Genomic DNA, 15,729 nt, shown 5'->3' with positions numbered 1-15,729 from the left:
GATGTAATGCATGGAGAAAAAAAAAATTGCTTAAAACCATAATTTGTATCCTCACAGAAGTAAGAGAAAATATAGTGCCCATAAAATAAGAACTGGAGCAGCCAGCAGATTAGAACAAGATGTTAGAAATGAAAACCATCATGGCTCTGAAATAATTTTGATTAGAAAGGCTTAAACAATAAAGTAAGGAAATCTCTCAGAAAGTCAAACACGTAAAACTTTAAAAATCAGGAAGTTATTCTAAGAGGTTAAACATCTGACTAGTAGGTTAGAGAAAACAGAGAAAATCCAGGATGCAGGTGGGTAGTAATTCTTAAAGCAACAACAACCAAAAAGCTCTGGAACTGAAGAGCATCGTTTCCACCAAATGGGCCTCTACCTTGTTACGTGAAAAAAGTTACTAAAGCACACCATTATGAAATTTCAGAATACCTAGGAAAAAGAACAGATGCAGAAACTTTTATGTTTTTTAGGTCACATATACAGGACTTAGAGTAATAACAGTCAATTTTTAAAAGCCCTCATCATGTGCCAGCCACTTTTCTAAATGGCTATAGTAACCAACTGAATCCTTACAACAAATCCCATATGAGGAAAGTATTATTTATAAATCCATTTCACAAATGAGAAAATCATAGTACAGTCTGGTACACAAGGGGGATGGTTGCAGGACTGTGCACATATACCCAAATTCTCACATACTCAAATCCCGCAGTCAGCCCACAAGAACTTGAGTATACAAACGTTGATTTTGTATATAATCCCCTCCATATAAACATGGATTTTGCATCTCACAAATACTGTATTTTTGATCCATATTTGATTGAAAAAATTCCACATATAAGTGGATCCCCAAAGTTCAAACCATGATAGTCAAGGGACAATTATAAAGATAAATTAGGTAATATATTTAAAGTCATGGCATTACTAAGTGATGGAGCTAGAATGTAAACTGAGTCTAGCTCTGGGGCCTGAGCTCTTAACTACTATGCTTCTAAAAACTCTGGAAATGTGAAGACAAAATTCTGAAGAAAACTACCTAGAAATCTGTACCCAGCCAAACTATCAAGTGTGAAAGCACAATTAGGACATTTATAGAGATTAAAAGTCTTATAATTAATGACTTACAAATACTTTCTTAGGAAGATACTGGAGATTATGTTCCAACAAAAAGGAGTTAAACTAAAAAAACACAAGATTCCATAAACGAGACGTGGAAGAAATAGGGGGCAAAGATAATTCCCAAGATGATGATTAAAAGGAAGTTCGGGAAATCACCTGGGCAGCAGGCCCACTGAGCAACCAATCCAGAGAGCAGAAGGATGACAAAGGACTCCCAGGTGGAGGTCTTCAGGAAAAAACAAAAACAAAACAGAACAAAAAACTAAATGAACTGATAAACCATCTAATTGGTTTGAATGTATGAAATTATACTGAAGATGTAGGAAGGTTTTGCAATAGATAAACTAAACCACTGGGAGGAAAATTTTTATCATGAGGAGAAAAGAGTTAAATAATGAAGGAATACAATCATCTGGGAATAATAGTGACATAGTTTAAATAGTGTAAACACCGAATAATAACCAGTATTTGTGATACAGTAATATTGGAATTATTAGATGATAGGGCAAAGCTGGGTTGAGTGACTACGAAAGAAAGAGAAGAGAGCTAAATCTCCACCTAACAAGATGGGAATGAAGTCAATAGACAAAATCCTAAAATTGATTCATCAAAAAAATAATAGTATGAGCCTTTGTTAAGTGGCCAGGACAACAGGTGGGGGGAGGGGAGGAGACAGGAGTTAGAACATTGCTATTTTTCATTCTTAGCATTTACCAATATGTATAACTATTACTGTGATAAAAAATTAACTCACACTACTGAGCTTTGGTATAAAAATAGATAAGCCAGTTTAGGTGAAATGAAATTCTGACTTAAATATAAAACAAAAGTTCCATTTCTGCCTCTTTGCTAGAAAAGTTCCTTGTTCAAAATAAGAATTCCTAAGACATTTAAAGGAAGAGCTGTTCCTTGGCCGGGCGCGGTGGCTCACGCCTGAAACCCCAGCACTTAGGGAGGCAGAGGCGGGTGGATCACAAGGTCAGGAGATCGAGACCATCCTGGTTAACACGGTGAAACCCCGTCTCTACTAAAAATATAAAAAATTAGCCAGGCGTGGTGATAGGTGCCTGTAGTCCCAGCTACTCGGGAGGCTGAGGCAGGAGAATGGCATGAACCCGGGAGGTGGAGCTTGCAGTGATCCGAGATCGCACCACTGCACTCCAGCCTGGGCGACAGAGTGAGAGTCCTTCTTTAACATCTCAGAACCTCAGGTTCCCCAACTGTACAGCAGGGGTATTAATACAAAGCTGTAGAGAGATGTTATGAGGGCTACACTAAATAATGGACATAGCACACACACACAAATTACGGGAATATATATGGCAATTGTCATCAGCAAAGACAACATTATATTCATGCAAACGATATCCACCCTCTGACACACGTGATAGGCCATCCATCTGGGCAGGTACAGTGCCTTTTTCACCACTGTAGAGCCAAAGCCCGACAGCGTCTAGCCTAGAGCGAGCTCCCAAATGTTTACGGAACCAAAACGAACGTTAAGGTCCAGCCATTCCCTGACTCCGCAGGAAGCTTCCCTGACAACACTGGTCCACAGTGCTTCATCCTCTGACCTACTATAGCACTCTGCAGTACATCAGAACAGTACATCTGCCACCCATTTCTTCAGACTTGGTCAAAAAAAGAAGACAGACTCACCAGGACAATGACGTTAATTATGGCTATATTCAGGGAATGTAAGAATATTTTTTAAATACCTAGTTGACTTCATTCATACACTGCTCCACCATTCCAGTCCCACTATGCAGATCCTTTCTCTCTGTGTTCCCACTGAGGAAATCCTTCGTAATAAAGCTGGCATATAAAAGCTGAACATCCACCAAATTCTAGTAAGTACATTTTATCGGTTTAAATTCCTTTTCAGGGTAAAAAACTAGGTAAGTTTCCACTATTCATTTCGCTCAATACAGTAAATTTACCTGCAAAAAGCACAGTTAAATCCTCACTTAACTTCAAGGATAGGTTCTTAGAAGCTGAACTTTAAGCAAAAACAACCTGCATATGAAAACAATTTTACCTTAAGCTAACTGATATAAACAAGAGTAAAGATCCTACGTATATACTACCTAGTAAGTGTCGTTTCACTTAAAGCTGCAGTTTCCAAGAACTTAACAATACTGAGGACTTACTGTATAGAAAAGTCTGAGGGGTTGTGGTTTTGCAATTCATATCTCTTAACATTATATGGTTTTGAAACCTGCCATGCAGATCACTGAAGCCACAAACATTCAACCATGATGTAGCCCTGAGCTTCTCAGCCCCTATTACCAGCTACAGATGATCCCAAGGAGGGCTCTTCTCCACCAACTACGCCCTCTCTGGATTCAATGCACCTCCCGGAGTGGGGTAGCCCTCCTGTAATGGAATACCTAAAGGCACTACCTAGGAAGGAAACAAGATAGATGTGGTCACCTAGCATGCTACAATATGCTCATATAAACAGAAACGTTGCTTTACCAGAAGAGTTGCATAAAATGAGTCATTAATGCTGAGTCACTAATAAATTATCTCTAACTCAGGTCATGAACACGATTATGTAACTTTTCAAACTTGACTACAACCACATGCTGAATACATTAAGCACAGAAACAGTCATATCTGAGCACTTGCATAAGTCAAATTATTAAGGCAGCACCCTAGTTTAACCATCTGCCATGGAAATTAATAAAAAGTGTAGCAGGCTCAGATGGATAAAATCCCCATTACAAACCACAAACATTTCACAGTATAGTCAAAAGGCGCACAGAACATCACTGCCTGTCCCACAAGGGCAATTTTGTTCCAGGGCAGGAAAAAAATGCATAGGTCCTTGTCCTTGTCAGCCAGGTTCCAACAGCATCTGACAAGGTGAGTACAGTCACATGCTTAGGTTGGGGCTGGGGAACGAAGTGTCCTTCAACTCTCTCAGAAATGCCTCTCTAAAGCCAGAATGTGGCTTAATCTTCTTGCACCACTGAGAAAACTACACACTAAATCCTAAGTATTTCTCAAGGCCCTGCTCAAAGATCATCTTCACCACACAATCTCTAGGAAGCCTCATTCTTCATTCTTTGAACAATTCAAAGCTTGCTTTCTCTTCCTAATGGAAATGCAAATAGAGGAAGGCGAAGTCCACGTTTCACCCTCATGCTAGACTGTAGATTCCATGAGGTATAAGCTGGGACTTCTCTTGCCCCCCAACAGTGGCAAATACACACAGCAACTGGCACACAACAGAGATGCAGTAAATACCTGCTAATGCATGTGTGCTTCAAATCTAAACTGAGGAACAAAAATCAACAAACACTGTTTCTAGCCTCATGAGTCAGAACAGTAACTGAATTTCCAGGTACTAAGTGGTACTGTAAGGACTGGAAAGTAATATACTTAAGTATATTACTTTAAGTACAAAGGGTATAGAGTACTTTACTATTTCATCACTTATAAACCATTTTCACAGCCCTTCCAAAAACATATTATCTCAGGTTCTACAACTCTGATAGAAGAGAATTATTATTTTCAATTTACTACTGACTTGAGTAAACTAATGACTTGAATGACTTGGACAGGTAAAGCTAGAACTTCTTGGAATCAAGATAAGGAAAAACAGAAACAGAAAGGAAAAAAGAACAGGCCATCACTAAAGGAAATAAAACAGCCCTCCATTATATCCACCATTGTAATATCTTAGTTGGTCATCACAAATCTACTAAAAGTCACTTTCTACGTAGAATTTATAAGAGAGATAAAAGAGCTGCAGTGAGTTTTTGCTGGCTTTAATCCAAAAAGAATCAACTTTTCCCACTAAAACTGTTGCACAGATTAAGTACGTTAAATACTGTATAAATGTTTCAAAATAAAATGGTTTTCTAATCTCTCCGAATGTTGAGAAAGTTGGTCATCACTATGCACAGTGAGGTGGACACAGAACCTGGCTTGCCAGTTCCCAGTGGCTCTGGGCCTTCTTCAAGAGAGGGTGAATCAGACAATGGTACTAGGAGGGTCTTTCAACTGCAAGGGAGACCATTCTTACAATCTAGAAATTCCCATCCTTTTTGGAATTAAGATGTGTCATACAGTGTTTTTAGGAAAAAGAAGAGTACCTTAGAAATAAATTTTTATAATATTTTTAAAACACTTAAAAAACTTACCATAGATTGTTGAGTCCTCCACAATGGAAAAATAGTAGAGTTTAAGTCAAGAGATTCATGAGGAGGTTTATGCTAGGCATGGTGGTGAATTGAGCACGTTTCAGATATTATCTGGAAGTCAGATACAGTGGGAGGTCTTGCTAATAACAAGACTTGGGGACAAGGGAAGCACAGGGAGCTTCCTGAGTTGTGAGCTGAACTGACTGGCTGGTCTTGGGCCATCTACTAAAATGGGGAAACAGTGCATGGAACTTATCTGAGGGTTCAAGGGGCAGGGGGGGAATGAGTTCTGTCTGGGTGACCGATAGTCTGCGAGGCCTGATTGGTGTCCACTTTTGTATCTCATATATCAAGTTGGAGAATGAAGTCTGGAACTAGAAGGAGATGGCAGACAGAGAGAGGTATCTGGAGTCATCAGCATGTAGGGAGATTTAAAGCCAACATAGAGAGGAAATACAGAAAAATATGCACGCCTGGTGCCCGTTAACATTTAAAGATGAGGCAAAAAAAAGAAAAAAAAGAAAAAAAGGCAGAGCCAGCAAAGAAGGGCGGAAAGCAGAAGCCAGAACAGTAACAGGAAAACCAGGAGAGCCTGGTGTCCTGGACAACATCTCAATTCTACTGATGCTACTGAGACATCAAGTGCAGTTTAAAAACAAAAACAAAAACAAAACACCAAAAACCTATGAGTTTAGCAATGTGTGGTCATTGAGAAGGAGATCATTTCAGTAGAATAAGGAAAGAAAGCACACTGAAGTGGGCCAAAAAGTTAAAGAAAATTTTTTTAAAAAATAAATAAATAATTGATATTCTAAACAATGAGAGGTGAGGAAGTTAAGAATGACAGGGTACATTGATCTTCCAATAAGTTTTACCAAACGAGGCAAGCAGATAACTACAATAAAGCATTATCAGTGCAACCAGAGAAGTCTGTTCAGTGTACAACAGGGACAAGGGGCAGGGTCAGACAAAGCGTATCGGAGAAGATGTACCCAATCAAAGAATTCAGGTGAGACCATTGCTACAGTAGATGTGTCCTTATAACAAAACGAATTCCAGCAACTACACATAACTACCTGCTTATTCTTAAGCCAAAAAAATCCTGTTGGCCGGGCATGGTGGCTCAGGCCTGTAACCCCAGCACTTGGGGAGGCTGAGGTGGGTGGATCACCTGAGACCAGGGGTTTGAGACCAGCCTGGTCAACACGGCAAAACCCCGTTTCTACTAAAAATACAAAAATTAGCTGGGTGTGGTGGTGGGCACCTGTAATCATAGCTACTCAGGAGACTAAGGCAGAAAAATGGCTTGAACCTGGGGGGCGGAGGTTGCAGTGAGCCAAGATTACGCCATTGCACTCCAGCCTGGGCAACAAAGGGAGACTCCGTCTCAAAAAAAAAAAAAAAAAAAAAAAAAATTCCTGTTAAATGACAATCAGTACTAACCTTGATTAATTTGCACATCTACAATATCTGTAAGAAATTGTTTCATAGAATAAAAACATTCCCAAGTAATTATTTTCTGAAATAATCTTCATTATGGAACATAATCATTATTTTGCCTGACATACCTGCCCACCTATTGAGGACTCTTTTAAAAGAAAAACTCATCTTTCTTGAATTACTGCTTCACAGTAAAAGGACAAATCATTCTAAAAAAGCATCACTTCGACCAGGCGCGGTGGCTCACGCTTGTAATCCCAACACTTTGGGAGGCCGAGGCGGGCGGATCACGAGGTCAGGAGTTCGAGACCACGGTGAAACCCTGTCTCTACTAAAAATACAAAAAAAATTAGCCAGGCGTGGTGGCGGGCGCCTGTAGTTCCAGCTACTCGGAAAGGCAGAGGCAGGAGAATGGCTTGAACCCAGGAGGCGGAGCTTGCAGTGAGCCGAGATCGCGCCACTGCACTCCAGCCTGGGTGACAACAGAGCAAGACTCCGTCTCAAAAAAAAAAAAAAAAAAAAAAAAAAAGCATCACTTCTCAGCCAGCCACGAAGAGGCCCCCTTGGAGATTCAGTAGGTAAGCACCCATCTATTCCTCTTCTATAACACTGCTAATCAAACGTTTCAAAAGAGACACTGGCAAAAAGATTATTTTGTTTCCGTCCCCAAATGCCACAGAAAGTTGCTTTGGGAAAAGTTGGTTTGGTTGATCATTCATCTTCTGTGGTAGTGGAGTTTTTTTATGAAAGGTGCTTTCAGGATTGGGGGGGGGCATATATTTTGACCATCTGATTAGAACTATTAACATATTTACCAAATATGAAGCTATTTATCACGGGTTAAGAATTCCTCTACTATATGTTTCACTCTGGCAAATATAGCTAATACCATTTTATCACAAATTTCTAACAACAGAATACACAATGTGAGAAAGGCAAAGTAGTCTCAAAGACTAGACAAACATTTACCACAGTATTTAATTTCAGATTCAATTTATCTAACTGAATACATTTATAATTCCAAAACTGTTAAGATTTGTTAAATACTTACATAATATGAAACATATTTTACATACTAGCTGAGGGTGAAATAAATTGTCTTTCATTCAGACTTTTTTCCTTTTTAATTCAGTTGCGAAATTAGCAGACGACTAGATCTGACCCCTTCAATTTAGTTAGTTCCATGGCCAGAAATAAAATCTTGCAATGGTTCTTTCAGTAGTGTTCTTAAGGGATGGCCAGTGGGGACACAGCGTTTTTCTGCTTCTTGTGGTAGAAGGGAGTGAAGATAAGGTAACTAAGTATGGGCAGAGATGAGTTAAATGTCAGCCTTCCCAGAAGTGAAAAACCAAATTAAATAAAACCCAAGGTTTCTTTTGATGATTACCTTAAATGAAGATACAAGTTCACAACCCCTGATTCAGAATCCTTACAGACAAGTATTTTGAATTCAGAATTTTTTAAATCTTAGCAAAGTCCTACAAGGGGAGCTCCTGTCAATTATCTAATGCCACCCACAGGTCTGGGCAGCCCCCATAATAAAACACAGTATTTCTGCAGCTGAAGTGATGGAATAATAACAATCAGCAGCTTCATATCAGTCCAGGTCAGGTCTTGCCATTGAAACAATTATACAAAACTTGCTATTTTCAGAGCCCTTAGATTTAACAATCGTGAGCTGGGCACAGTGGCTCTCACCTATAATCCCAGCAGTTTGGGAGGCTGAGGTGGGCGGATCACTTAAGTCTAGGAGTTTGAGACCAGCCTGGGCAACACGGCAAAACCCTGTCTCTACAAAAAAAAAAAAAAAAAATTTGTAACGAGCTGAACATTTTGGCATATGTCTGTAGTCCCACCTACTTGGGAGGCTGAGGTGGGAGGATCACTCAAACCCAGGAGGCAGAGGCTACAGTGAGCGGTGATTGTGCCACTGCATTCTAGCCTGAGGAAGAGAGCGAAGCTCTGTCTGAAAAAATTAAACAAACAAACAAAAAAGATTTAACAATTGAGGATAAGTGATTGAGGACTTGTATTTAACACAAGTTATACGAAAATAAAGTTGTAGGAAAATGTTAGACCCCTAGATTCCAGTTCTCCTCCATACAAGCTGCATGAATTTAGGCAGGTTATTTACATCTTTAAAGCCTGAGTTTTCTTCCCTATAAAATGGAAATAATGATATCTTCCTATGAGTCTGCTGTAAACAACATGAGGTAAGATGTCTGAAACCACGTCAGGCACTGGGCAGTAGGATGACCATCTCAGTTTGCCTGGGATTTTCCAGGTATTAACACCGACAGTCCCACATCCCAGAAGCCAGGAGAGTTGATCACTCTACTTGACAGGCATTCAGTAAATGGAACATATTCTTTTCTTTGCGGGAGGTGGGGGAGAGTAGAGACAGGGTCTCACTATGTTACCCAGGCTGGTCTTGAACTCCTAAGCTCAAGCAATCTTCCTGCCTCAGCTTCCCAAAGTGCTGGGATTACAAGCATGTGCCACCGTGCCCAGCCAAATGGAACAGATTCTAATATGAGGAACAGAAATTAACTAAAAGTAAAAATGCATCAGAGTGAACAGGCAACCTACGAAACGGGAGAAAATTTTTGCAATCTATCCATCTGACAAAGGGCTAATATCCAGAATCTACAAAGAACTTAAACAAATTTACAAGAAAAAAACAAACAACCCCATCAAAAAGTGGACAAAGGATATGAACAGACACTTCTCAAAAGAAGACATTTATGCAGCCAAAAGACACATGAAAAAATGCTCGTCATCACTGGTCATCAGAAAAATGCAAATCAAAACCACAATGAGATACCATCTCACGCCAGTTAGAATGGCCATCATTAAAAAGTCAGGAGACAACACGTGCTGGAGAGGATGTGGAGAAATAGGAACGCTTTTACACTGTTGGTAGGACTGTAAACTAGTTCAACCATTGTGGAAGACAGTGTGGCGATTCCTCAAGGATCTAGAACTAGAAATACCATTTGACCCAGGCATCCCATTACTGGGTATATACCTAAAATCATGCTACTATAAAGACACATGCACACGTATGTTTACTGCAGCACTATTCACAATAGCAAAAACTTGGAACCAACCGAAATGTCCATCAAGATAGACTGGATTAAGAAAATGTGGCACATATACACCATGGAATACTATGCAGCCATAAAAAAGGATGAGTTCATGTCCTTTGCAGGGACATGAATGAAGCTGGAAACCATCATTCTCAGCAAACTATCACAAGGACAGAAAAACAAACACCGCATGTTCTCACTCATAGGTGGGAACTGAACAATGAGAACACTTGGATTCAGGGCGGGGAACATCACACATGGGGGCCTGTCGTGGGGTGGGGGGGCAGAGGGAGGGACAGCATTAGAAGAAATATCTAATGTAAATGATGAGTTAATGGGTGCAGCAAACCAACATGGCACATGTATACCTATGTAACAAACCTGCACGTTGTGCACAGGTACCCTTCAAAAAAAACCAAAAAAAGTAAAAATGCAATGTGGAAAAATCATGCAAAACAGTTTCAGCAGTGAGACAGCCAGACCACTGTCTGTGAATTAGAATCTTCTCTTTTGTGGTAGGCAGAATTCTAAGACCACACCCCCTGGTGTGCACACCCAGTGTAATCCCCTCCCCAGGAGTGGAGGTGAGCATGGCCGGCTCAGGGGTGCCATTTTTCAGACATGGAAAGTCAGAAAGATTTGAAGCTATAGCAGATACTCTCCTTCTGGCCTTGAAGAAGCAAACTGCATGCTGTGGAGAGGGCCACATGGCTGGGACTAGTGAGGGCCTCTAAGACCGGAGGTCCTCAGTCCTACAACCACAAGGAACTGATTTCTGCCAACAACCTGAATGAGCTTGGGAGAAGGCCCTGAGCCTCAGAGGAGCTAGCAGTCCTGGCTGGTACCACGTTTCCCAGCCTGGGAGACCTAAGCAGAGGCCCCAGACATACTGTAACAGGGCTTCAGAACTACAGAACTGTGAGACTAAAAATGAGTAATGTTTTAAGCCACCAAGTCTGGAGTAATTTGTTACATAAGAATAAAAAAAAATTTTTGAAGAGTATCCACTTCAAAGGTACAGATATGTGTGTGTGTGGGGGGGGGGATAATGTGTGCATGCCTATATGTATATGCCCAATATATTATTTGTAAAACATAATTTCTTGCATAAAACGACTGTTTTTTAATGGAAAAAGTTCAAATTCAAAAGAAGCTTCTTAACAAACTCAGTGGAAAAATGAATCTCAAAATACTCTTGGCCTTACAACTAAAACTTTCATACATTGATGATGAGGTGTAAATAGTACAGCCACTTTGGAAAACAGGTAATTTCTACTAAACCTAAACACATGCAACACTATGACTTAGAAATTCCACCTTCTGAATGCACAGGTCCATACAAAGACACGCACACAAATGTTCATAGCAGCATTAGTCATAACAGCCAAAATCTGGAAGCAATCCAAATACCCAGGAACAGGAGAAGAAAAACACCAGGTATCTTCCTTCAGTGGAAAATTCACATCAATTAAAAAGAACAAACTAATAATATACACAACAGGGATGAATCTCACAGACATCATGTTGAGTGAAAGAAGCCAGACACAGAGAGTATGTAATGAAGGATTCCATTTCCATTAAGCAGTGACAGAAGTCAGAATATGAGTTACTTCTCAGGAGGGGCGTGCTAGGATCTCAATGTTTCCATTCCCACAAAATTCAATGTTGAAACCTAATCCCCATGTGGTGGTATCAAGAGGTGGGGCCTTTGGGAGGTGATCAGGTCTTGAGGGCTCTGCCCTCATAATGGGATTCCTACCCTTATAAGATAGGCCCAAGGAAGCTCCCTTGCCCCTTCCACCATGTGAGGACACAGGAACGAGGTGCCATTTATGGAGGAGAGAGCCCTCACCAGACACTGAACCTGCTAACATCTTGATCTTGGACTTCCCAGTCTTCAGAACTGTGAGCAATACATTTCTGTTGTTTATGGATTACCCAGTCTAAGATATTTTGTTTTAGCAGCAGGAATGGATTAAGACAGAATGTAAAATCTGGGAAGGAGCACCAAGTACCTGTAACTGGTGCTGGAAATGCTCTATATTTTGATATTGTTGGCGCTTACATGGGTGACTGCATATAAAAATAATCGAGAGTTAAGTTTAGTGCACTTTACTGAATGTTTACATTGCTATGATCTCAATGTTTGTGTGCCCCCAAAATTTGTATGGTGAATCTCCCTAGGTGATGGTAATAAGAGGTAGGGTCTTTATAGGAGGTGATTAAGTCATGAGAATGGAGCCCTCATGTATGGGATTAGTGGCCTCATAAAAGAGGCCTCAGAGACACTCTCATCCTCTTTCCACCAAGAAGAAATCAAAAACTCTACTATACTAGCCCCCGATCTTGAGACTTTCAGCCTCCCGAACTGTGAAAAATAAATTTCTACTGTTTATAAGCCACCTATACTTGTATAAGACCTATACTTGAAAAATATTCCTGCTCCTTTACAATAGCTATTTAATAACCATTTAATGACATTTTTAAGATGCCTGAAATAGTCATGGATTCCTCATTTTAAAAACACCCAAATAAGCTAGTGAAGAGTAAAACATGAATATTGCGAAGGTGCTATACAAGCATAACTTTGCAAGAAATTATCAATCACGCTCTTCTTTAAAACACAATGCCTAACACTTAAGTAATGCTCAATAAATGTTGGTTGCATGAATTTCATAATCCCACTGCTTATATTTTAGAAGCCCAGAGGAATCTATATGTACAAATATATGGCATAATACCCACAATATAATAAACCCTATACATGTGAAAAACTATGGTTTTTGTCCATTAACTACTTCTTTACCTCCAAGTACAAAAACATACAAGCCAAGTGTTAAGCCATCACCAAAGGAACGTAGATGTTAACTGTGCAAGGTAAAGGCAGCACCACTTTCATTTTTCACACTGTCAGTGGGACATCAGGGGTGGGGGTAACTCTTTGCCATGTAGACTTGGAGCAAGAAAAGTTAGTTAGGATCATCTAATTTAACCCCCTACCCTGGTTAGAAAGCGCCCTGGCCTCCCTACTGCTGGGCGTCTTCCCACTGCCTGGACCCTCTAAGAGAGACAGTGCAGGGAGAAGACAGCAGGGGTGCCAGGGACAACTGACCCACTTGGGGAAGGGCAGCCTACTGTGAACTGTGTCCACCTTAGCATCTTTTCTGCCAGTGCATAAGAGGCAGAACTCACAGCATGGGAAGTCTCACTTGGCAGCAAGTCTATGAAACTGAAATGAAGGAAGTTTCAAGTCCACAAGGGGCTCAAAAACACCACTGGAAGTGACCAAAAAGTGAAACAAAACCACAGCTCACCTCACTATTGTGGCCCCGGAGGTTGAAATTTATCCTCTGCGGAGTACTCCTGTCCCTGCGACAGTGACTAGAGGTGAAAGTCACCCCAACCACTCCTCGCCCGTTGCCCGTGGCCAGCCAGCCTTCCTCATAGTAGCGCCTCCTGCACACAGGCTTCTCCTTCTCACTCTTGGGGACACGCCCCTTCCAGGACAGGCACAGGATGTTGGAGTCGCTGCAAAGCACAGGCCCATGTTCCACCGCTGCATACATACTTTCTGCAATGAACTGTTTTACTTAAAAAGTAATGCTAATGCTGTGAAATTTAAACCAATTTCTTTCATTGGTATATGTGTTTTTGTGGTTGACTTGTGTTGCCTTTTCCCCCCTTTAATTAAGACTGACTTGAATCTAATTAGAAGGTCAGTATTTTATAAAGATCCACCAAATGCATAGTGAAAAAATTCCTCTATAAAAGATGATGGCAGTCTTCTAAGAAAAGGTAATGCTTAAAAAAACATGGGGTCCATTTTTATTTTCAAGTTCTCAGAGGAAGAACGTGCTGATCCTTTGGAGAAAGAGCATCGTTAAATTAAGTGGTGATCAAGAAACGGTTTTCTTCTTTTTACTCCACTTGGTTATTCTCATTCAGCCTGAGATTCCAGTTAGTGTAATATGATTCCAGAGACAAACGGTTGCAAATACATAGATTTCAAGTAACTTAAGGCTTTAAGAATCCCTCTAGCTCAAATTTTTTCTTCAAAAGTTCGGATGCAGAGACAGAATACACAGGATCATCTTCCTTCTGAAGCCACCCTCTAGCATGTTTTCTGAACTAGACAAATTTCTGCTGCTAAAGCTGAAAAAGATTGCATAAAGGGAAAAAAAGGCACACAAACTGTGCAAAACAGACCAGAGTTTGTGCAGACAAGAGTCCAAATTTTAGGAAGAAAAATAGACCCTCTCCTTGTTGTTTCAGAACCAGAAACTTTCCACCTCAAAGCTTGGCCCTGTGTCCCCGGGGAACGCAGGGCTCCATCGGACTACTCCTCCACCAGCCGGCGCACCCCTCAGTGCCATAGAGGCTAGAAAGAAGGCCCCTTCACTCAAGAGGCAGAATGTTCCAGCGCTCTTACAGTGGTCCCAGTGTTTGCCGTGGGTGAGTCTTAAATCCTCTTGCTGACAAAACAGAGCCACGCTGCAAGATTTTGTCTCTTTGCTCGTCTCCCTTCTCACTCCCCCAGTTAGCACTCCCCTTTTCTGCTCCTAAAGATCTTTTTCCATCTTGATGAAAAAAGCTAATCTTAGAATTAAGTCCATCAGGTAATCTTCTCATACACAAGTCTTCTTGGAGTTGACAAGGAAGATAATCCCTTAAAACAAAAGCAGAAGCCAGTCAGATTCCCCCAACTGTCTCCCTAGAGAGTGATCGTGTTTTGCTGATGGGTGCTTTCCTGTTCACATTCAGAGACTGTCTCCAAACACCACACCACTAGTCCAAAAAAAAAAAAGCTTTGCTTGGATTTTCCTTGATATTTATTTTATAATTATTGGTTTCAATTGCTATTTTACAATATTATCCTATAGATGTAGGAAAAAAAGGGGGCAATAATAAATTAAAATTTCTCAAATACAGTTAATTAAGATGGGCAAAGGAATCAGTTCATTATTCAGACTTATCCCATTATACTTGAACTTGCTTTCCTCTAGCCATAACCACAGTAGGAGTTACTTTTCAGTCTAGAATTTTAATCCGTCCAAATCACCAAACCCACTGAAAAATAAAGTGCAACAAACACTGTGTGAGCCGCTGCAATGTTTGAAATCACACTTCTTTCTCAGTCACCTTCTCACTTAGTTCCTTCTTTAAACTGCAGAATATTTTTGTGGTTTAATCTGTGCAAATTTTTTTTTCTTCTTTTTGCAGACTTTCTTTACCCATGCAGACCATATGGAAAATTGGCCATTAGTGATATATTTTTCTCCCCGGGCTCCTGAGCCCAGTGGTGTCAAGTTGCTCCATCTGATTCTTAAATTAATTTTCATCAGTTGTAAAACTCTCAAGTGTGCACAAGAATAAGCCTGTCTTCCCGTGTGAATGTGTAAGTACAGAAAGAAGGTTTTAAATGCACATAGACACACACTCTTCAACTGCCATACGAAGCGTCTGTTTCCCCAGTCATTTCAGGAACCATCAGATTATTCACGGCTGGGGGGCCCTGGAGTCTTACAAATCTGTTAAAAAAAAAAAAAAGATATAAAATTAAAAAACTTTAAAACACTGAAAAATAAAAGTTTTAAGAATAATTGCTGAAACTGAAATGAGAGACCCATCTTTACACTTAACATCAAATGGAGCTACTGGCTGCACTGAATGGTAAAATCCAATAGTGAAAGGATACACCTCACCAGACTCAAGACAACACACAACACATGAGAGTTCTGCCTGCCACTGATCGTGGTATTCAGTTTGTCAGCAGCTGGGCACATCTGAATGAAATCATAACTGCCATTCTTCCACATTGAACTGTACTTTCTAAGACTCTGAACTCAGAATGTGAGACTCTACCCCTCCAGAGACCATGGTCACTGTTTAAGCAGGCATCCTCAAAAAGGAGACTGAAATGACTCAGG

General features: G+C 40.4%; 1 protein-coding gene across 7 annotated transcripts in view; it reads right to left on the bottom strand.

Moving 5' to 3' along the window:
* TULP4 (TUB like protein 4) overlaps nt 1-15,729 on the bottom strand; it is a 293,022-nt gene that overhangs the window by 202,458 nt on the left and 74,835 nt on the right. For all 7 annotated transcript variants that reach the window (XM_030809905.1, XM_030809906.1, XM_030809907.1 and 4 more), the window contains one exon: nt 13,117-15,330. In XM_030809905.1, the coding sequence (XP_030665765.1) occupies nt 13,117-13,368 (252 nt within the window). In that variant the 5' untranslated portion in view covers nt 13,369-15,330. The remainder of the gene's footprint in view (nt 1-13,116; nt 15,331-15,729) is intronic.

Source organism: Nomascus leucogenys, chromosome 3, assembly GCF_006542625.1.
Source record: "Nomascus leucogenys isolate Asia chromosome 3, Asia_NLE_v1, whole genome shotgun sequence".
In the NCBI taxonomy this organism is placed as follows: Eukaryota; Metazoa; Chordata; class Mammalia; order Primates; family Hylobatidae; genus Nomascus; species Nomascus leucogenys.
Note: the sequence above shows the minus strand (reverse complement) of the source record. Positions and strands in the feature narration are given on the sequence as shown.